The sequence below is a fragment of the Caenorhabditis elegans genome, chromosome II, assembly GCF_000002985.6.
Source record: "Caenorhabditis elegans chromosome II".
NCBI lineage: Eukaryota > Metazoa > Nematoda > Chromadorea > Rhabditida > Rhabditidae > Caenorhabditis > Caenorhabditis elegans.
This window is the reverse complement of record NC_003280.10, coordinates 8,954,045-8,975,336: the sequence shown is the minus strand read 5'-3', so window position 1 is coordinate 8,975,336 and position 21,292 is coordinate 8,954,045. Positions and strand designations below refer to the sequence as shown.

Genomic DNA, 21,292 nt, shown 5'->3' with positions numbered 1-21,292 from the left:
GGGGCGGGAAGGGGAAGACAACATGGCAAGTGGGAAGAAAGCAGTTTACATATTTAGAAAGTCATGCCGTGTAGATCAAACTATATAGAAGACATCTTGTGGGCATAGGACCAAACAACAGTAATACATGAAATTGGAAGGATGAATAAGTTAGAAAGGAACTGAGAAACTAGTTTCAGACTCTGAAATGATGGCTGTGTTTTGAGAGGTCTTGCGGAATTATCGAGAAATTTATCAATTTACTAGGAATACGTAAAGTAGGCCGGATGCCTGAATCAAAAGCCACCGAGCACTTTGCTAGGCACCTTAGCCCCCAGCGGGATCAGACGAGGAGAGATTGTTGAGAGATCCCAGAACAACTAGAGTTGAGTTGGCTAGGATGATATGCGGACATTTAACGATGGTACCCAGCTACACTGCGGTGCCATTCTTCGTGAAAGTGGTGAACACACAGGAAGTGTGACCCACTTGCTGGAATGTTAGGTCCATCCCCCTCCCGCATCAAAAGATTGGCCGGATCCCAAAACGGTGACTGAAGCCCTCGGTCTCCCCATCAAAATATACGACCCTGGAACAGTGGAACAGTCGAACAGTGGAACTCCCATGATCGACGAGAATCTAGCTCAGCAGGCGGAGGTGTCGACGCTCGACGCTTCTGGACAAGTATAATGCAAAAATTGAAGGTAGACGTGTGTTGTCGTGTGCACAATGCGGAGACAGCCAGCTGCTCAAATGCGGACTCTCGAAGCCACGAGTCGAAGCCGATGCCGAATCCCTTGAACTCCCCTACCTGCCCTTCGATAGAGGAGGCTCTTTCTAGCGGTGCTTTGCACCACTACTGCTTCACCACACTAAACTACAGTACTCCTAGTAAAGGAGAGTGCCCGCTTCCGTTTCCGTGCCCGTTTTAAACTCACACTGAACACTTGTCTGCACATTTACCAAATCTTTGTCGTCCACATTCCGAAATCCGTCGCATTCTCCTGAATTACTCCTCACGGACCCATTATTCCAAAAACCGTTCGAATTATCGTGAATATGACATTCTCGGGATGCTAAAATTTCAGTTTTCAAGATGGTCGGAGAAATTTTGAATTTTACCTTCAACACATCAAAAAAAGCTCTCTTCTGAGCAGAGGAACGGGTGGACGCATTTTTTATTGCTAAAATTAATTTTAAAAAATTAATAGATCGGCTTTCCGCAGCTTGCCAAGCTGGATTGTCATGTGTACTGAGTTCACTTTTTTTAAAATTCACGTTTCACGTACGTTTACTCTTTTTAAATTATATTAAACCTTTGCAAAGATACGTTTATTACTGAACTTGATAAGTGCTGATATCAAATTAAAAGATTCTCTGTCAAAGCAGAAGGTTTTTCTAATGTCTGTATTTAATTATGTCTTCGGTTTTTTGCTTTCTTCAATTCTATGGCTTCAAGAATTGAATTCTCGTAATTTTCATTGTACAACGATGCTCCGCAATGCCACCTGCGTGTTGTTTAACTGTGCTGCGAATAAACCCTTCTAAATAAAAAACCTTGGTTTTATTATTTTTCAAGTAGTTTTCTTCAACTTTTTTGATATTTATGATTATTTAAATATTTTTCAGGAAGTAATTAAAGTTTTCGCACCAAATTCAATCTTATAAATTAGGTGGACTATATGATTTAGGTACACTGAATAATTACGTCATGTTTTCCTTTTTATCGTTTGTTCACTTCAAATTTGGGTTGAAATTGTTAAAAATTTCCTACTAAAAATAGTTTTGCAGATGGCGACACCAACAGAAAGTGAGCTCGCCTCACCGATTCCTCAAACAAATCCGGGTTCATACGAAGAACTCCACCGCAAAGCTCGTGATGTCTTCCCAACATGTTTCGAAGGAGCCAAGCTGATGGTTAATAAAGGACTGAGTTCGCACTTCCAGGTAACATGTTCTTAGTTCATAAAATGCTGTAAAATTGATGTTTTCAGGTTTCTCACACTCTTTCTCTCTCTGCAATGAACACCGGATACCGATTTGGAGCAACATATGTAGGAACCAATCAGGTAGAAATGTCTTTTCAAAAATTTCGTTTCAACAATCATTTCAGGTTGGACCGGCAGAAGCTTACCCAATTCTTCTTGGAGACACTGATGTAAATGGAAACACTACCGCAACCATACTTCACCAACTTGGTCTGATATTTTTCGAAATTTCTGTGATTTTTTATATTTTACTTCAGGAATATACCGAACAAAACTTCAAGGGCAAATCCAGCAAGGAAAATTGGCTGGTGCGCAAGCCACAATTGAGAGAAAGTATGTTATTTCTAACCATACAAATTTAAAATGTGCATTTTCAGAGGCCGTCTCAGCACGCTGGGTCTCACTTTGGCAAACATTGATCTTGTCAACGAAGCTGGTATCTTGGTTGGACAGTTTTTGCGGAGACTTACACCCCGTCTTGATGTGGGAACTGAGATGGTATATCAGTATGGAAAGAATATTCCTGGAGGACAGATCTCAGTGCTTTCGTATGCAGCTCGATACACTGCAAATCATTTCATCGCAGCTGCCACACTCGGGGCATCCGGTATGTTTTATTTGTTAGTGAGAAGGAAAAAAGAGATTGATGCATTTTCAGGAGTACACCTAACTTACTATCACAAACAAAATGAAAACTTGGCGTTCGGAGTCGAATTTGAGTGCAATGCCAATGTTGGAGAAGCCGTCACCACGCTAGCCTATCAAACCGAGCTGCCAGAGGAAGGTGTAACCATGAGAGCTAGCTTTGACACTAACTGGTGAGATTTTAGAACATCTTAAACATTTAAATATTTATGATTCTCGTTTTCAGGACTGTTGGTGGTGTATTCGAAAAACGTCTCAGTCAGCAGCTCCCATTCACCTTGGCTCTATCGGGTACTCTTAACCACGTGAAGGCTGCTGGAAAGTTCGGAATCGGACTTATCATTGGTTAATTCGTTGCTCACTGTCCTCTTGTTTATCTGTTGACAATACGACGAAGTATTCATTCTCTTACTTTTTCTCAATCATTTCTCTCCTCGCCGTCTCATAAGTTGTTATTCGTCTTTTTCCCCTTTATTTTTTAGTTTTAGGATTAGCACATATGCCTATTATTTATAGGTTGAATTCCATCAATCAATCCAACAGTCTTCCATTAATTCGTTGACATTCTTTGTTTTTTTCTTATCGTCTTTTTAGAGCGGTTTTAGTAGTAATATGAATTTATTATCGTTTCCCCTTCCTCTAGAGTTTCCTTTGTTGGTTTAAGTGCATTTCATGACTCTTCAGTACAGAACCAGTGAAGGAGAATCATAAGCATATAATTTTAATTTTCTGTTATGGCCTTTAATAAAATTGAAACCAGAATCTTAACTATTCATTCATTGGATGTACAAAGTAGGGGTGGTAAGGCAATTATATATTCTAATCAGTTTGTTTATAACAGGACGATGGCAATTCTTCGAATATTCCTTCATCGTCAACTCCCGCCTTCATTTCGGGAAACCAATAATCCTTTCGGAAAAGGCCTGTCTCGTCTGGAGTTTGTGGGAAAATGTATTCCCATGCATAAGTGAACGCTGAAATTTGTCTATAATTATTAGAGCTTTGTCAATTTCAAACACATACAATTATCCGGTTGAGTGTATGCTCTAACAATTGTTGGATGAATTCCATCGATCATAATATCATGTGATGGTTCGCCTTCGTAGAAGTTCACTTTCACACTCTCATCTTCTTCAACTGAAATTGACTCGGTTCGTTGCATTCTGATCTTATGGAATCCGAGTCTGAAATTAAATAAAAATGTGGTTTTGATAATGATTAAATTCAGATGAACCTTCTCAGATACTCATCATAACCGTATGCTTGTCTGGTGCATCCGTTACGATCAACGAAGAATGTATGGTTTCTGAAACAAATTTTGAAATGCTCATTACAAGAAGGGGCAATATATAATTTTAAATAAACTTTTTTTAAAAGTAGCGATGTAAACATAAACACTGCGGACACCAGAACTTCCAAATAAAATGGAATTTCAAGTGTAAAAAAGAGGCCCGTTAATTACGCAATTCCTCGATGTTCCAAGAACTGATCAATACAGAATACAAAAATTGACATAAATTTTCCAAAAAAAAAAAGTTTCTTACACAAAAACATAATGAGAAACCCTCCAGTCCTTGTCATTTGGAGCAATTCCGATTCTATGATAAATGCGTTTTCTGGTTGAGTCCTGTAACCACGCGATTCCAGTTGTCACTTTCTGAATTCAATATTAAAATCTTACAAGTTGATTCAATTATCTTTTCGGAATACTGTAATCTTTCTATTTAGAATTAAACTTGAGAATATCAAGTTAATAATTAGACCTACATCATAATCATTAATAGATCCTGTCCTATTCGACCACGTCAATGTTCCATTGTCACAGTGTTGACTGACATCATAGGAGAAGAAAGTTGAGTTTATAGCGGCTGGGTGTACATACTCCTCTGCTAAAAATACACTTTTAGAATTGATTTTTGTGTTTTTTTGTGCATACATGTGATTACAGAGTATATGATGCATCCAGATGCAAAACCAATGAACACAAGTCCCAGAATAATTTTGATAACTATGGCACTCCACTGAAAGTTTTTACAATTAAACAGATCCTAATGAATCAGAAATTCTTCATAATATATGAATTCTAGTTGTTTCAAGTAGCGTTCGAATGTACAAGCCTGAATAGCTTTTGTGGTTATTCGAAAGCATTTGAATTTCGCTGACGACATATCGTAACTTCGTAAAAAAGTGAAATATTGTTTTAAAGGCGCACGTCGTATCTCTTATTGGGTCCCGCCACGATCTCAGTTGTGCTCGTCGTTACAGGTGCTAACTTGGACAAAATTGTTCATCAGAAATTGAAGTTTGACATTTTCAGGAACGTCATCTCATTCTGGATATTCAATTTTGTGTAAATTTTAGAAACTAAAAAATATTACTGTGTATTTGCACAAAGTAAACAGGAAAATGTTCCAAATAATCTTTTAGTCATTTTCAAATCAAGTAACTACTAGCAAAATCGTGTCATAATGTCTCAAAAAAATTATAATTAAACTCACATCAACAATTTCAGATCTATCAATAATAGATACATTATCCCCATAATCAAAATCATCGATTCTGGAATTAATAAAAAATCCTCCAAATATGAAATCTTAAAACTTACATTCGATGCTCTTTCTCTGAAACGCTCGACATGATACTTTAATGCGCTTCCGTCCAACAAGACAAACGAAAGAGGCTGTGGTCGATTTTCAGTCGGAAATTGATTGAGAGCGAGAATGTGTGTTATCAGTTTGAAATAATGCGGCACGCTTGCCATCTTCCACGAGTCATCCTCTTATCTAATTATAGAATAAATTGCAAATGCGAAAAGAATTATTGCTGATCGGGATGAATTGTTTCAAAGAAAATGCTGGGCACTGAAAGGTCAAAATCCTGTACCGATTTAAATGTAGTAAAATATTTTTTTTTTGAAAATATGAACTCAAAACCTGATTACAGTTGTTCAAAATTGCTTTTTTCGTTTCAAAAATCAATTTCTGTGCCTATAACCTTAGTGGGCGTTTAAAACAGACCATGCGCCTTTAATCAAGAGTACTGTAACCACGCCCACGAAACCGTGCCTCGAGTGATGTTTTGCAACCTGCGCACGGTTTCAAATTTCATTTTTCATGCAGAAATTTTTAAAGATTTTTCGTTTCACGAATGTTAATTTTTAAAATATATTTTTCCCAAACAATTGACAAATTCTGTCGTCTAAAAAAATCTAAATTTGAATTTCCCTCGTTTTACACATTAAAAAAGACGTCATGAACGAGTCTTTGCGCACTTCCCGATTTCTTCTTGCGCTCTCCGCGTGCACTCTCCACCGAAAACGGACCCGTCTTGCTCCGTCGCGAGCACCACTCATTTTGCCGCCCGTTCTCTTTTCATTGATCCATATTTTTTGTTTTACAGCCACACACATTTCCTCTGTTTCTAATTGCGTTATGAGTAAAGAAAATGGTAAGTTAAATGTTCCTAATCATATTTTTAATATTTGCAAAGTTTCTCTAGTTGTCGCCGATAGCTGGGATGATGCAGATGCGGATCCAGTCAAGGAATTAATGGATAAGGTTGAGAAGGTTTGTTCTAAAGTTTATAAAGTTATTTGAAATGTAATTTATATTGATTTTAGGTAAAACTTCTTCAGCGGAAGGAAGAAAAGAAGGAAGCATTTTTTGAGAAAGTAAAAGCAGAAGAGAGTAGCGGTGTCGTTTCGAAGTAAGTTGATATTTAACCGATTAATCGTTTTGCAAATCAAATTTTTATTTTTTCAGACTCCAGACAGAAGAAGGTCTCGGACCATCAGCTGAAGAGCCTAAACGAGTGTTCCTTCGGCGCCCTAAAGATGGTTTTGCTGCATCTGAAAATGTCATCGAAGCATCGCCACCAACATCTGCAGATACAGAAGAACAGCCAGTGACAAACGTCCGATCTCGCTCTCACCACAAATTAAATCAAAAGGAAAAACAACCTGCTCCTACTTATGAGGAACGACAAGCTGCATACCAAGCAGCTCGTAACAGAATTTTGGGAACCGAGTACAAACCCGATAATCAGGAAATCAAAGAAATCAAGTTTATTGATCGCTCCAAATCACCTGAAACTCTCAAAATGACTCAACAAAACATGGTAGAGCACTATGGAGAGGAATTGAGCCGCGAATTAATGGAGCAGCCAGCTGAAATTGTCCCTCCTGAACGGCAATATACTCCAGATTTTACGGTTAGTTTATAAAAACAGTAGCAGGGAATTTAACTCAGTTTTCGTCCTAACCTGTATTACTTTCCTAACCCGATCTAAAGCTTCAGCAGCCACCACCATCGGTATCGGAGAGCGGCGGAGTTTACAATGGACCGCCTGGGTTTCAACAGAAGCAACCAAATTTCCAGCCAACGTTACAACAACAATCGCTTCATCAACAACAGTATTTGGATAATCAGTATATGATGCAGATGAACGTACAAATTCCGATACAGTATCATAATCAGACCCAACATCAGTTTGTTCCGCATGAAGCCTCAGCTATTTCCACAACATCACAAAACAGCAACGGTGATGGTCAAAATGATCAAGCGATATATTATTATCAGGCGCCTACCCAACAGCCAATGGTTTGTTTTTTTGTTGTTGTGATTGTAACCACTCCTTTCTAATTGAATGATTTATTTGGTTAATACCATAAAAATATGACAAAATAATGGACGATTCAAATAACCTATTAATAGTTTCAGAACTACATTCCGTACAATCTACCAAACATGGCCTACCCACCTCCAAACTTCCAACCCCAAGGACAACTGCACCATCAAATGAATGCAGGACAACTACACCAAATTCAACAACAACAGCAACAATGCCAACAGATTCAACATCAACCGCCTCAGCAACACCAACAGGTTATAAATGGCCAAGTGATGAATCAACAGAACCAAAGAAATCAGGTGAATAGTTATCCACAGCAGAATGGTGCTGGTCGTGGACAGAATCGACAGCCGATGATGTATCAGATGCCATGCAACAGTGGGCCGACAGCAAAGCCCCCGCCGTTGATGAATCAAATGCAGAATAGATGTATGACCAACAATGGTCAAAACTATCAGAATAGGAATATGCAGCAGCAAGGTCAGCAGCGATCATATTCGTCACAGCCTCAGAATGGTCAGTTCTACCAAAACGGAAATTCCAACCAGAACAATCCGAATAATGGTAGAAAACAGCAGCATCAGCCACAGCAGCAGCAGAACAAATCAGGAAAATTCGGACAGAATAGAAATGATATGCAAAAGAACAATTATCAACCAAATCTACAGCAACCTCCGATGAGTCAAAATCCAATTCCATTTGGGTGAGTTTCAATTACTTGGCTCATTTTAAAATATTGTTAACATTCTTTTTGCAGATGCCCACCACGTAATGTGAATGCGATTCGAGAACAACACGCAAACAATGGATCCCCAAACACTGGCGCTGGAATTCTTGGACCACATCCAATGATGTCTGCATCCCAATGGCCAGCGTTGCAGCAGAATCGGCCTCAATAGTTTGTTATTCCATTCTACGAACACTCTATAGACAATTCATGCTTTAACCACGTCTTTTTGATGTGCTGTGATGGTCATCTTTTCACATTTATCTCCCTTTTCTTGTTCCATCAGTCCGATTCGGAATTGTGTTAATCAACACGGGTCGTACTTCCTCTTTCTCCCCCCATCTCCACATATTTATATCATTATTTTCTACATTCATTTTGGCATGTTTCAAGTTATTCAATTTTCTATTGTTATATGAGCCAAGTTTGATGAAGAAATTATCTTGTTTGACTTTTGTATAGACCAATTTATTATATGTCCAATAGTGGACCGAAACGGAAACATTCAGATTTTAGTTATGCAAGAACAATGAAGAGTGACTGAGAAAGAAGAAACTAGCCAAGAGGGTAATCACAGTATGGAAGAATGGGACGAAAAATAGTATTTAAAATGTGACGAAACCGACAGGATGAGGGTAATGCAATAGATTTTCAGGACAAGTTTTCATAAATGCAGAAATGTGGAATGGAAAAATTTCAGGATAAACTAAATTTCTAGACTTTAGCTGGACGACGTTTTCGAGGAGCATCGTCACTTGGTGATGGTGGAGCAGAGATTTCCTAAATTTCAAAATTATAATTATTTAAATTGAAACACTTATCAGATTACCTCGTCTTCAATTTTTTCATAATTATCATCAGTTGATGCCTGACTATTTTTTTCAGCATCATCGTCTTCTTCCTCTTTTTGCTCCTGTTCAGCAGCAATGTGGTCTTGCTCCTCCTCTTCTGCATCAGAATCCTTTTCTTTTTTCGACTTTTTATCTTTCTTATCTTTCTTAGCTTCTTTCTTCTCATCACCAACATACTCATAAGTATACCATGGTTGGAATGATTCAAGAACTCCACAGTCTTCAGTCAAGTTCGGCAGAACCCAGAGTTTGTGTTTTCCGAAAGTAACAGCGTAGATAATTCCGAAAAGAATAGTACGGACTGAAAATAATCGAAAAATGAATATTATTGTTGAAACAACTCACGTATAGCAGTGACAATGATAGCTGCAAAACATCCAATTCCAGTAATTGATACGTAATAAACTCCTTGGCGAAGCCATACAGGCCATAGAGGGAACAAGCATCCGACAATTGTACCGACGACTGAAATATATTAATTGGATTTTAATTTTACACATTGAATCATTTCTAAAGCAGGAAATAACAAATCAAAAAGGGAAAACTTACGCATAAGTACTCCAATAATCTTTTTCATGAGAGGAGTTGGATCGAATACCCAAACGTAGACATCTTTGTCATCGACGAATGCTTGAACTTCATGTACAAGAAGCTTCACCTTCTTTTTCTTTTTTTCTTCGTCTTTCTTTTCGTCTTTTTTCACTTCTTTCTCATCACCTTCAGCTTCGGTTGCTGTTTCTTCTTCTTTGGCTTTTTTATTTCTCTTTTCAACTACACCTTTTGGAGATTTGGTAACTTCAGCTGAAAAAAACGTGTTTTAAGATATTTTTTAAGTTTTATGATTACCAGAAGAATCGTTTCCTTTATCTTTATTCTCTTTTTTCTTTGCTACTAATTTTTTTGCACGGAAGAATAATTGTTTCGAGTTGAGTTCGCAAATATAATGGAAGCAATCATCTCTGAAAATTTAGAATCTATTTAAATTTACGTAATTTCTACAGAATGCCCACCTTGTTTTAAACATTGCATCTTTCTTTGCTTTATTTCCGTACTTGGATTCCCAAAGAGTATCGACAGCTTTATTTCCTGAAAATATATGCGATATTAATATAAACAATTGAAATTTGTACATACCACTGAAATAATGAACTTCGTTTCCTTCAAACATGGTCGTGGCTGTCGGACAATTGAATCTGATGTATTTGGCAATGTCTTCTTGCTCCTTCGTCATTTTTACGGCATCTTCCGTAGATACGCCCTGAAATTTGAATTAAAACATCGTTCTTTTCTAGTTAATATTGATTTTTCCGAATAAAAACTCACTTTTTGATTACGTTTCGACATGGTTAAAGTTTTCCTTTATTAAAAAAGCAGAAAAAATGTTGAGAATCTGAAAATACAGCCAAAACAAAAGTGGTGCGTTGGAACAAGCCAAAATCTCCTGACAATTGATTGAGAAAAGTGTGCCGCAGTTGCGCTCTGACGGAAAACGCAACTGCCGCACGCTTACACACCGCGTAAATCTACACAAACTCGGCTGGCATTTCTTTCTGATTTTATCGTTCTCTTCATTTATTTTCATAATACAGGTTTCTAAAACATTTTTTTTCAATTATTTTAATTCCAGAATGGGTGGAGGACATCACGAGCCGTTTAAGATCCCAAACTACTCAATCTACAGCAATTTTCGCGATTTTCCACAGTTGGCGCAGCATGAAAAACGACTCGCTCAAATCGGATTGAAGGATCCATGGATCAGGTCGGTTTTTTATCGATAATATTAATAAATATATTATTGATTTTTCTTTCAGAAACTACGTCTACTTGTACGATCGAAAGTATCCACACGTTGTTGGACAATGGGCTCATTTCAAGAAGGTTCGTGTTTTCTTCGAGATGAATTAAATATTATTAATATAATACCAACATAATATTAAAAAATTTTTATGGATTGTATCCTATAAATGTGCTCTTGTTTGGAAAATTTCCGAGCAAGCCGATTTTCCAAAAATTATATTAATGTATTTAGGGAATTTTTTAAAATTATTTAATAAATTTCAGTTGATTCTTCCTGGATGGAAAGCTGGAGTTGCATTCACAGCTGCCTTGATTTTCGTTGAAGAAGCTTACCAATACAAGACTCACGGAACCACCTCATGGGATGGTCATCATTAGAATTATCTGTTTCAAATCTCGAGCCGATTTCTTTTTTTTTAGTTTAAAAGTTTTCTTTTTGTGTATGTAGTTTCTTAAACTCCAATAAATCATTCATTTTTAAAATCGCAATTCACCCTCGTTGAAAATTGGTATTCTGCCAGAAAGGTTTCTATGATAACGATGTCAATAAATGTTTTACAACAACAATTTAAAGGGCATGTCTGCTCTAGAGCAGTTCATAAATGATCAGAAGAAGAAAGGAAGTGGTATCAGCAGTTCAGCTTCATTTTCTTCATTTGATTCACTTCGCAACAAGCTTCCAACGTCTATTGGGTAACAAATTTCACTTAGAAGAAATGTATAAAGTTTGAAGTTTCAGAGGATTTTCCCTACTTTCCCGAAGCGAAACAACCGATAGTCAGCAGTTATTAGTTGGAGATGATTCTGGAGATGGACAATTGCCAGCTTCCAGAAATCGGTATGTTTTGTTCAGAAAAACAAAAAAAAATAAACTGAAAATCTTGATTTCTTTGAATTAAATACTCCTAAGTAGGCAAATATCAATTAAATATTATATATTTCAATTTTTAACTGATGAGAAACGGATAAAATTGTTTTCGTTTTAATAGACTCAAAATGGTTTTGAATTACTTAAATTTCATAATAAGATTACTCAAAAACTTTCAACGCTTTTTTGGCAGTTCGAAAAAAGTTTTAAAAATATTTCCAAAAGCTATGTTCACTTATCAGCGAAATTTTACGATTTTCGCGACAAAAATACGGTAGCCGGTATCGACACGCCGTTTTTTTGGAAAACAAAAATAGATGTGAGCCTTTAAAAAGTACTGTAGTTTAAAAATTTCGTTGCCGCTGAATTTTCATCGACTTTACATAGTTTTTCGGTAAAAATATACTTATTTAAAAAATTAAAATATGAATAAGCTATAAAAAATCGACGAAAATTTCACATTAACGAAAGTTTGAAATTACAGTACTCTTTAAAGGCGCGCACCTATTTGAATTTAATTAAATTAGTTGTGTCGAGACCGGACACCGTATTCTTTGCGCAAAATTGCAAGCCCGGGAAATATTATCACTCTTTTTGTGTTAAAACGACAAAATATCATTGCATTTCAAAAAAGGATATCTTTAAAATTTACAGTCAAAAATTGGATATTACTCAGCTTTAGAAACTTATAATTATCGAAGTCAACCAAAAAAAGGATTTTTTACGAATCTTACTTCTTATTTAATGTTCTGAATATTTTTTTAGAACATTTAAAATTTCCAAACATGCGAAATGCTTCTTACTTCTAAAAAAAACCAAATTAAATTGGTATTGAGCCAAAACTATGACTAAATTGTTTTCGAAAAATCGTAATTTTTTAAAGTAAACAAAAAAAAATCTGAAAATATATTTTGTTAAATTTTCCATGTATTAATTTTTAAAGTATTCATTCATAAAAAAATGCCAAAGATATCCGTTGCAAAATTCAACTCAATTAGATTGAAATTTATATTTTGTTTTTGGATAATTGGTTAAGTTAATCAAAAATTTATCACAGTAATATCAATACTACAATTCCTCGATTCAGTACACCATTATTCAAATTTTCTCATATGTTTAAAACATTTTAATCAAGTTTCAGAAAGAGTTCCGGATGGTTTTCGCCGTCAACTCAAGATGAAAGTATGTTTGGAATGACTCGAACTCAAAGAATTATTGCATTTTTCATGTGCATTATTGGAGCAATATTCTGTTTTTCTACTGTCAGTTTTCCCTCTTTTTTTCTCAATTTTCCTCCAGTTTTTTTCCCACAATTCGAAACATTTCTCCGAGCCATTTGTTGAATGTCTCCAACACATTTTACCCTGAAAATGTGGATCCCATTAACTAAATGTTTATTTCTCTCTATACTACACACTATATCACCTCACCACCCTCACTTTATGAGAGAAGGCGGCTGTCCTCTAGGAGCCGTTATCGGTCTCGTTTTTTTTGTCTTGCTCTGTGCCATGTCATTCGAGACCAAAAGACTTGACTCGAGTACATACATAAATGACGGAGAAAAAATATAAGAAAATGTGAGAATTGTTTCAGGCTGCTGTACTGATTCCTGTAATATTGGTATCGACTAGAAAGTTTGCCGGACTCAACACTCTTGGATCTTTGCTCTTGCTTTTGAGGTGTGTATTTCAAGTTATTGGTAGAAAATTGATATCTAGATTTGAAATTTTTGAAGCTGAAAGTTTAAAGTTTCCATTTTAAATTTTAATTACGTAGATGTCTAAAGACGATAATGTTCCTCATAACTTACACACATGGATCTTACCACGCTGACCGTGAGTTACTGTGACTCTTATCGGCAACTATGGTGTTAATTTGAAAATTATAATAGGCACGAGTTACAGTAACCTGTTGACACCGTGGCGAGACCCAATATCAAATATCAAAACAAATTGATTAGTTTCAATTTCAGTTTTGCATTTCTACTTGGACCAAAATCATATCTGACACATATGGCATCACCACAACGACGTCTGGTTACTGTATCCTATCTGTCAGCATTGTTTGCAACACTCTATTCATCCCTTTGGGTAAGCTATACAAGCGGAACTTGTTTTGTTTTTTAACGGTCTCATCCTTCTCGCTGCCAAATCATTGTAACACAAGCAGATTGGAAGGGATGAGAGCGAGTAAGCTCCGTTGGAATGTGCGTCTCTTGATTGATAGCTCGGACCTTCTTGTCACGTATCTCTGATTCGATTGTTAGAGAGTTGGATATCACAATTACTAAAATCACTTTATGATGTCGCAATCATTGAAAAATCTAAAGCTGTAGATACAATAAGCTTGAGCATTAAGCTTCTTTAAAAGTATGAAAACAAATATATAGTCATTCAGACAAAGCGAGAGATTCGGTGGAATTGTTGATTCAAAAGTAAAATCGCGACCCGATGAGAAATGTTTTGACTGTACATGAATAGTTATTTTTGGATTCTTTAATATTTTAAGCGGAGAATGTGGAGGCGAATTCTTCATAATCGATCTGTAAATACTTAGATAATCCAAGTTTAGGAACAAATTTATATTTCCTACCTGTCCGTCACCATCAATATCGATCTCTGCAATAATTTCATCAACTTCTTGGTCACTGAATTGATCACCCATATGAGTCATAAAATAACGGAACTCATCAGCAGTAATGAATCCATTTCCATCTCTATCAAAAACTCGAAATGCTTCTCGAATCATCTCACTGTCATTTTCTTTGTTCATTCTTTTCATCATTTGACAAAATTCTCCAAAATCTATTGTTCCACTTCCATCGATATCTACCTCATTGACCATATCAAGAAGCTCCTGCTCAGTTGGATTTTGGCCCAAAGAACGCATTGCAACCCCTAGTTCTTTTGATGATATCGAGCCATTTCCATCCTGAAAATTATCTTATAGATTAACTAGAAATGCCAAATGAAAATTAATACCTTGTCGAAAAGCCTGAAAGCTGCTTTGTACTCCATAATCTCCTCCTCGTTTAGCCCATCAAAGCCCGAGACTGGCTCGTTGGTTTGCTTTGAAGCCCAACGATTGAAAAGTGACACACGGCGAGGATCGTTGCTCATTTTTGAGATATGAGTGTGAGCTGAAATAGAACCAGATAAGTCTTGAGACCAAGGACAAGTTTGTTGAGAAATATCAGCGAGCCTATGGGGGAATGGTCTCAAAACGGCAGTTTCTCGGGTGAGAATGCAAAAAAAAACCGAAACGAAAAACGCAAAAAGAGCTATTTGCGGACGGGTTTATGACAAGTGCTTGACATCATTTAGTGAATAGGAGGAGATGATAGGATGCCCTGCAACGACGCTCAAACCATCTAAAGATGGGTCTGAAGCTTATTAGGAGGAGCAACCACCAGGAAAAACATTGATGGATGAGTTGAACATATAATTGACAGATAATGAAGTTGCTGAATTGAGTAATTGAAACTGAGTCAAAAATAGCTCCCGAAATGAGCATATAGCTAGCTCAAAAATCTTGACCCTACTTGAGAACAGATTGAAATAAAATGATCCTCTTCAAAAAAAGAGACATGCTACTAGACAAGTATCTTCAAAAATGCATTACATTTGAATATACAAACAGGAAAGAAAAAAAAAGTAGAAATAAAAAGAAATGAGTGAGGAAAGTGGCAAACAAGCCAGTCTGTGCTGTACCGCCTCGAGCTCTGATGTCTGACTTTCCGGTGGCTCAGCAGCTTCACCAACAACCGAACGCATTCTAAGAGCTCATATAGAAGACGGAGTGGTCACGGAACGGATACATCATGTAACGTCTTCTCTTTTCTCTCTGGAGCACATGGCGACGGAGTGAGTAGAATGGGCGGAGCATGAGAAAACTTCTTTCCGACCACATGAAAAGGGGCGTGGCTTTTTTGTTTTTGGTGGTTGTGTTGTGACAGGGCAAAGACCAGGAGCGGAAATTCACATTAATTGAAAGAAAAAAGTTCGTGTAGATCACGGAGTAAACAAGTAAATATAGTAAGATACCCTAAAATGGGTGAAAAGTCGCGTGATACCCTTTTTGCAAAGATGTATCGACATGTTGAATTCATTTATGAGAAGCGATGTTTGGAGTTGATGAATGAGAAGCTTTTGGCTGCATTGTCAACTGATTTAGACTCTTGAAAAGTGAAAGTCACGTCATCATGAATAATCGAGGAGCTCTGAACTCCGGAACTACAGAGGAAGCTTGGTATCCGAATGAGCCAAAGAGTGAGTCTGCCTGATGACAGGTACTCTAATAGTTTTGGTTGGAATTGAGTTTTGGTGCCTACCAACGGATAGAAGTTTCCGGGGAGAAACATTAGGGATGACCTAGGTTACTTTCTCAGAGGGTAAAAGATCACGTGCACATGGATAGACAAGTTGTTGTCATCATGTTCCCAGATATCCGTCAATGAGACTGATAATTTTAGAAAGCCGTTTTGTCTCGGATAACATGACACAACCTTGCTTTTCACCTTTTTTTCAAATCAAGAGATAGAGAAGACAGACCATTTGGTTCCCGCGGGCAACAATCGGAATTTCAAAGGGGGTCAGCTGACCCGTGTCGTCTTCCGGTGTATGTATCATGAAGTTTGTTCAAATTCATTAGAATTTAACAGGAGGAAAGAAAAGATCGGGCTTAGGGTCTCCGAAATAGGAAGCGTCGCGTGCTGTTTCGCAACTTCCGATTACTTCCTACTTCCTCTATTTTCGGAGATTTTTTGGTTGGTTTCAGCTATCTACTTATAAATACCGCAATGCATAAGTGCCTGGCATAAATTTTGAAAAATAGCTTGGAAGAAGTTGGTCAAGAAACTTCAGAACTCAGAATTCCAAGAAGAACACCAATTTCCCAAGAGACTACGGAAAAATATGAAACTGGGGAACAGCGAAAAAAGTTCGAATCAAAAGATTAAAATTTGATATGCGACTGAAAATTGAAAAGTTATTGACCGGAATATCTGACTATGAGAGTTTGAAAAGCCGGAGTAAATCCCACAAAATCTGCATTCACAGATATTAATCTCAAATTCCAGGTCATCTGGTCGCCATGTGCTCTTCCTGCTCATGATTAATAAATTTACTACGAAACGTTTGATCAACTGTTCTAGTAACAAAAATTACTTGATTTGATTTTGCTCGAAAACTTGTCGCAGAAATAGTTGTATAAGTTGATTCTTCTCAATATTCGCAGAAACAATTCTGTATCTCAAAAAATCAAATAAAAATGACTGGAACTGGGAGCCGTCGTTTCTTGATATGATTCGATTAAACGTACACCACCAATGTTCTTTTCCATCTTTATTCTTTTTCTAAGCGGCTTTTCTGTTCCCTTATTTCTGGTAGCTGCCTCACATACACATAAGCGTGCGCACACCAACTAGAATAAAATTTATGAACGAATATAATAAACTGGCAGTGAGAAAAAAATTGGGCGAAATTTGAAGGAAATTGGTGTTTTGACACAACTACCACCGAATTTTCTTATACATATGAAAAATTACACGTGTTTTTCGACGTCTTGCGCCTTTTTGTTGAGGATCTTGAAAAACATAGAGAAAGAGAAATAGAGCTAGAACCTATTTGTGCACATTGAGCAAGTAATAGGCGGTCGGTCGCCAAGACTCCGAACCAACTAATTAGGTTATTGGATGTCTTACTCTCTTATTCTTTCTATATTTAGATGAATTTAGAGAAATGATGCGAGGATTACTGTAATGGGCTGAACGGCACTTCTTGCTCCTAAACGAAAAATGGAATGTGGGTTTAAGTATGTGACGAAACTAATGAGGTCAGAAAGAGATATGATTTCCACATTGCACACTGAGAAAACATGAGTTTCGAGTGAATTCGAATGAAAAAAAAAACAGGAAAAATGCAGAAAACAAGAGCTTCTAAGTACTTTAAAGAGAGTGAGAACTCTCCCGACCCGCCTAATCGAATGAGATTCGTTTTCCGGGAACCTGTCGACTTCTTTTTTTTACTTTGTCATTGCTTTTTTGTTGTTGTGCCGCCACAAAGACATGAAATCGAGTTGGAATGGAATGGAATGGGGTGCGAATGTATATTGTGATGATGTGAAGATGAGAATCTTGAGGTCACGAAACTGGTTATTTTGGGATAAAAGTTGGAACTTTTTGAGTGGGACAAATGCTGAAAAAAAGGATGTAGCTTAAGAATTGATAGTTACAGAAAAATACATAGTCCATTGAAACTGAATTATAGTTTAGAACTGACAAGTCTGCCTAGATTAGCACACTCATCCCCTCTAATTACTATTTCTCTTAAATTATTCAGAATATCTTTGAAGAAAAGACTAAAAGTTAATATGTTTTGACCTCCCATTGCAAATATAATGCACGTGAGATAATAGTGAATATGTGCGCGATTCACAATCCGTCGAGACGACTTTTCATCAAAAATAAATTCAATTTGATATGTGCATACTCATTACGAAAATATGAATGTTTTTACTTGAGTAGTTGAGGGTGGATGAATACGAAAAAAACACATGATGATATATAGAATTCGCATTTAAAACTACCAATTTACAGCTCAAGAGCACCATCTTCACACTGATCGCTGCCATTTTCCAAGGCTTCACACTCGTATGGTCAGTTCTATTTCTTTTTTTTTGTTCCGGGACACGCATAATTAACCGAGAAAATAGGAGCAAAAATGGAGAAAATGGGGGAGAATAGGAGAAATAAATTTAATTAATTTTCGGGCGAGCTTTTCGAACCAACCAGTAAATTGAATTTATCGAGAGCCAAGATCGCAGCAAACGGTTGTTTGCTTCAAAAAATGAATCAGAATCACGTTAAACCTCGTAATTCATGATTCTGAATGCTTTTCTCAAGTTGAACATGATCACTTGGTAAACGTTGCTTCATCAAAGATGCAGTTTTTGAGCAAATTTGCACCAAAATTAGGTTCAATTTAGACTAGCATTTCCATCGTTGCAAATGTTTGAATTTAGCAGAGAGAACGAAGTGAGTTTTCACGAAAACATGAATACTTAACAGGGTCTAGACAAAAATTGAGTAAGTGACGTGAAGTATTGAGGTTAGCTTTTGACAATTGAGAGTTCAAACAAACCAAAAAGAATATGTCATTTTAATAGCGAACCAAATCTATCAAAATTAAGCGTAGATACCTACGGTGGCTCTAGATCAACTCATCAATCGCCCCGTTTTAGCGGAGAAATCAATAGGAGAAAAGATCTCTAGGAATTTGTCTTCTTGCCCAAGTTTGGCCCGAAAATATTAGTTTGGACCAAAAGTTGGCAAAACTTGGGCAAGACGTGATTTAGGCTGCGTCCAAATTAGCTGAATTTTGATTAAAATTTTGCCAACTTCTTATCAAAGTTAATAATTTTTAGGCCAAGCTAGCAAAGATCTAAAAATAAATGTACTTGCCACTTACAAGTTTGAAGAACATATTGTAGTATATAGACAAAACTTTATTTGCACATTTTTCTTTTTATTGTCCTCGTGGGTAGAAATATTCCAGAGAGCCACCCATTTTTTCTCTCTCCGTTTCCAGAAACAAACCGCAACAAGAATTATATGAAATCCCCAGTGGTCCGTTAAGCCTTCTCCACCCACTGTGCAAAACTGATTGATAGACGACTTTTCCTTTTTTCAGTGGGCGCGAATACTCTTGACCGCATTTTCTCGTTTTTTTTTGGCAGAAAACAATTTACTGGAAAAGAATACATGCATGCAAACGCGTGTAGTTTGAATCTGCAGGAATCTCCCAGACTTTTTCATACGATTTGATAGAAAAGTGCTGTCTATCGGCTCACTCGCATCGAATTTCCAAATTTTGTGAATGAAAACGAACTTTGATGAGTCTCTAATGATGAGAATATGGTAACCAGATTCGTTAGGGGGACAACATATGACGTTGGGGAGAAGATTTAAAAGTTGAATGAAACACACGGAAATTGGCTCTCGGGATGGGAAGGAAATTGATATAACCTCAATGATCACAACAGGTGATTGAAGGAGTCACATTGTGTTTTGCACTTTGATCGACAAGTTCCGATTGGACTGAACAAGTGAATGGGAGCTCAATTGATAGCTCAAAAATAAAGTATCCATTAGCATTAATACAAGTTTTTTAACTTCAAAAGTGTTAAACTAGTTCAAAGAATATTGTGTGACCAGAGAGCACGTGTTCCACAATTTGAAATTCAAGATTCTTTACTTTCAAAATGAAACATGCAAAAATTGAGAATAGCGTGATTAGGTGTAAAAACCAGTTTTTAATATAATATTTTCCAGGTACGTGCTCTCGTATGTTCCCGGCGGTGAACGTGGCTTATTCTTCATGACATCTCTGTTCACTTCATTCCTTCGTCGATCGACAACATCTACAGTACTCCCGATATAATATCATTCCCCTTTGTTTTCATTTTTGTCTGGTGTCTGCTTTAGCCATCCTGGGTCCTTTTTCTCTGTACATTTCGTTCATATTCCCCCGTATTCCACTGAATATTTGTGATAACGGCATCTAAATTATGACGGTATTTGTTTATAGTGTATTCGGATATAAATGGTTGCGTAGTATTTGACTGATTAGTAAGAGTATATTTCTATAATCTTTTCAAAACACCGCCGTTTCCCTCATTCCTTCTGTTATTATTATTATTATTATGCGGGACGTCACTTCTTAACTAACTGGTTTCCAACGAACACACCGCAATCAGTATGCGGTGGTCTCCTACTTCTTGCAACACTCGCAAAACACATTCTACTTTGACCATTACAGTTCTTTTCTGTCAGGCGTCGTTTGAAATCCGCTCAAACATGCGTAAATCTGAACGAACGAACGTCAGTTGTTCCTTCTTCCGCCTATTGTTTGCATCGTTTCCTCTCAATTCCATCATCGTCTGGTATCTTTTTTGAATTCGTTGTTACGTGGAATAGTTTACTGTAGAATTTTGAAGAAACTAGGACATTTAGATGTAGGTTACGTTGAGATCATCTAGAATGTTTGACTGAAACGCAATCAAAATATGAAACTCGTAGAAAAAATAATTATTTTCGGTTGACAACTATGACATTTCAACATTTTGCACTAATTGAGCGGTGGGAACAGTTTCCAAACAGATCTTTCACTTGGTTACAAAATTATGGCATCTTTTCAACATTCTCATTCAAAAATTTAACATTTCGATTTCTTACAATGTTACAATGGATCCATTATACGGAAAATGAGTACAGCTGTTTGAGCCATTCAGAAGCTCATAACAGAAGCTCATAACATAAACTTAAATACGCAGCACCTCTTGGAAAACATTAGATATCAGAACATTCTTCATAATAATTCGAGACGAGAAATTTTGCTTTTTTGAATTCGTACCATCTAGTTCTTAATAAAAAACATTTTAAAATTTTGCAGTAAACTTTTGTTAAATTTTTTTATTGAGGTCATAGAATAGTAATACTTTCTACAAGAATACTGACCATAACTGCAAAAAATTGGATTAGAAAAGCTATGCGTTCAAGAAAATACATCGCCTCTGAAATTGATAGTTTTTCAACTGTATATCAAGAAATTACTGGTTCATAACTTTAAAAGTACATACGAAAAATTTGTATACATAAATTGAAAAAAAAACAATAAATCAGCTTTCGATATCTTCACTTATCCATGATCATTTTATTCACCTCTTTTCCATTTCTAGCAGCGCCTCTTTTACCCCGACTTTCACTGAATGTCTCCTAACACAACAATCTCATATTTTCTTTTTTCAAGTA

General features: G+C 36.7%; 7 protein-coding genes and 1 non-coding gene across 16 annotated transcripts; 4 read left to right on the top strand and 4 right to left on the bottom strand.

The window, feature by feature from the left end:
- Positions 1-1,770: 1,770 nt before the first annotated feature.
- Positions 1,771-3,372, top strand: tomm-40 (Mitochondrial import receptor subunit TOM40 homolog; the record flags this gene model as incomplete). The annotated part of the gene is made up of 7 exons (NM_063511.7): positions 1,771-1,926; positions 1,974-2,048; positions 2,093-2,177; positions 2,225-2,300; positions 2,345-2,574; positions 2,626-2,785; positions 2,839-3,372. 7 exons carry the CDS (start codon positions 1,771-1,773, stop codon positions 2,960-2,962), a joined length of 906 nt encoding a protein of 301 aa, NP_495912.1. The 3' UTR covers positions 2,963-3,372.
- On the bottom strand, positions 3,370-5,357 carry C18E9.5 (uncharacterized protein). The gene is made up of 8 exons (NM_063510.7): positions 5,218-5,357; positions 5,111-5,171; positions 4,549-4,633; positions 4,380-4,501; positions 4,157-4,269; positions 3,847-3,918; positions 3,636-3,796; positions 3,370-3,586 (listed from the first exon to the last, which is right to left on the bottom strand). Exons 1-8 carry the CDS (start codon positions 5,247-5,249, stop codon positions 3,432-3,434), a joined length of 801 nt encoding a protein of 266 aa, NP_495911.3. The 5' UTR covers positions 5,250-5,357; the 3' UTR covers positions 3,370-3,431.
- A 646-nt stretch (positions 5,358-6,003) lies between these two features.
- Positions 6,004-8,416, top strand: szy-20 (the record flags this gene model as incomplete). 5 transcript variants are annotated; one of them, NM_001026806.7, is made up of 7 exons in its annotated part: positions 6,004-6,059; positions 6,111-6,178; positions 6,232-6,317; positions 6,374-6,821; positions 6,902-7,210; positions 7,331-7,944; positions 7,999-8,416. In NM_001026806.7, 7 exons carry the CDS (start codon positions 6,044-6,046, stop codon positions 8,138-8,140), a joined length of 1,683 nt encoding a protein of 560 aa, NP_001021977.2. The 5 variants fall into 5 exon arrangements, with proteins under 5 accessions (NP_001021977.2, NP_001129808.1, NP_001122590.1 ...); NM_001129118.4 differs by having other exon boundaries at positions 6,010-6,059; positions 6,102-6,178; NM_001267258.3 differs by having other exon boundaries at positions 6,012-6,059; positions 6,908-7,210.
- Position 8,417: 1 nt separating this feature from the next.
- On the bottom strand, positions 8,418-10,253 carry sec-62 (Translocation protein SEC62). 2 transcript variants are annotated; one of them, NM_063507.7, is made up of 8 exons: positions 10,143-10,253; positions 9,954-10,077; positions 9,830-9,905; positions 9,666-9,778; positions 9,369-9,620; positions 9,165-9,284; positions 8,798-9,120; positions 8,418-8,748 (listed from the first exon to the last, which is right to left on the bottom strand). In NM_063507.7, the coding sequence occupies exons 1-8, from the start codon at positions 10,161-10,163 to the stop codon at positions 8,683-8,685; spliced, it is 1,095 nt and encodes a 364-aa protein (NP_495908.2). In that variant the 5' UTR covers positions 10,164-10,253; the 3' UTR covers positions 8,418-8,682. The 2 variants fall into 2 exon arrangements, 1 of the variants encoding a protein (NP_495908.2); NR_023948.1 differs by having other exon boundaries at positions 8,683-8,748; positions 9,666-9,793; positions 10,143-10,163.
- Positions 10,254-10,446: 193 nt separating this feature from the next.
- Positions 10,447-11,095, top strand: ndub-3 (NADH dehydrogenase [ubiquinone] 1 beta subcomplex subunit 3). The gene is made up of 3 exons (NM_063506.6): positions 10,447-10,578; positions 10,631-10,697; positions 10,881-11,095. The coding sequence occupies exons 1-3, from the start codon at positions 10,448-10,450 to the stop codon at positions 10,992-10,994; spliced, it is 312 nt and encodes a 103-aa protein (NP_495907.1). The 5' UTR covers position 10,447; the 3' UTR covers positions 10,995-11,095.
- A 92-nt stretch (positions 11,096-11,187) lies between these two features.
- On the top strand, positions 11,188-20,101 carry sftd-3 (Vesicle transport protein; the record flags this gene model as incomplete). 4 transcript variants are annotated; one of them, NM_063504.4, is made up of 7 exons in its annotated part: positions 11,188-11,309; positions 11,356-11,454; positions 12,626-12,746; positions 13,078-13,163; positions 13,457-13,574; positions 18,080-18,138; positions 19,814-20,100. In NM_063504.4, the coding sequence occupies 7 exons, from the start codon at positions 11,194-11,196 to the stop codon at positions 19,920-19,922; spliced, it is 708 nt and encodes a 235-aa protein (NP_495905.1). The 4 variants fall into 4 exon arrangements, with proteins under 4 accessions (NP_495905.1, NP_001348653.1, NP_001348655.1 ...); NM_001361870.4 differs by lacking the exon at positions 18,080-18,138 and having other exon boundaries at positions 11,191-11,309; positions 19,814-20,101; NM_001361868.3 differs by lacking the exon at positions 11,188-11,309 and having other exon boundaries at positions 11,415-11,454; positions 12,620-12,666; positions 19,814-19,922.
- On the bottom strand, positions 13,768-14,623 carry cal-2 (EF-hand domain-containing protein). The gene is made up of 3 exons (NM_063505.6): positions 14,466-14,623; positions 14,077-14,415; positions 13,768-14,026 (listed from the first exon to the last, which is right to left on the bottom strand). The coding sequence occupies exons 1-3, from the start codon at positions 14,601-14,603 to the stop codon at positions 13,988-13,990; spliced, it is 516 nt and encodes a 171-aa protein (NP_495906.2). The 5' UTR covers positions 14,604-14,623; the 3' UTR covers positions 13,768-13,987.
- T21B10.8 lies at positions 19,090-19,234 on the bottom strand. The gene has a single exon (NR_051488.1). It is a non-coding gene; the product is annotated as an Unclassified non-coding RNA T21B10.8 (non-coding RNA).
- Positions 20,102-21,292: the final 1,191 nt, after the last annotated feature.

Excerpts from the sequence above, each read along its gene's own strand:
- C18E9.5 (NM_063510.7), bottom strand. The coding sequence starts at position 5,249 with ATGTCGAGCGTTTCAGAGAAAGAGCATCGAAT. Across the intron at positions 5,172-5,217 it reads TCAGAGAAAGAGCATCGAAT|AATCGATGATTTTGATTATG; the intron begins GTAAGTTTTAAG and ends TATTAATTCCAG. Across the intron at positions 3,587-3,635 it reads ATACACTCAACCGGATAATT|CGTTCACTTATGCATGGGAA; the intron begins GTATGTGTTTGA and ends GACAAATTTCAG.
- sec-62 (NM_063507.7), bottom strand. The coding sequence starts at position 10,163 with ATGTCGAAACGTAATCAAAAA. Across the intron at positions 9,779-9,829 it reads GATGCAATGTTTAAAACAAG|AGATGATTGCTTCCATTATA; the intron begins GTGGGCATTCTG and ends CTAAATTTTCAG. Across the intron at positions 9,121-9,164 it reads TATCATTGTCACTGCTATAC|TCCGTACTATTCTTTTCGGA; the intron begins GTGAGTTGTTTC and ends GATTATTTTCAG.
- ndub-3 (NM_063506.6), top strand. The coding sequence starts at position 10,448 with ATGGGTGGAGGACATCACGAGCCGTTTAAGATCCCAAACTACTCAATC. Across the intron at positions 10,579-10,630 it reads TTGAAGGATCCATGGATCAG|AAACTACGTCTACTTGTACG; the intron begins GTCGGTTTTTTA and ends TTTTTCTTTCAG. Across the intron at positions 10,698-10,880 it reads AATGGGCTCATTTCAAGAAG|TTGATTCTTCCTGGATGGAA; the intron begins GTTCGTGTTTTC and ends AATAAATTTCAG.
- cal-2 (NM_063505.6), bottom strand. The coding sequence starts at position 14,603 with ATGAGCAACGATCCTCGCCGTGTGTCACTTTTCAATCGTTGGGCTTCA. Across the intron at positions 14,416-14,465 it reads CTTTCAGGCTTTTCGACAAG|GATGGAAATGGCTCGATATC; the intron begins GTATTAATTTTC and ends GATAATTTTCAG. Across the intron at positions 14,027-14,076 it reads ATATTGATGGTGACGGACAG|ATCGATTATGAAGAATTCGC; the intron begins GTAGGAAATATA and ends AAGTATTTACAG.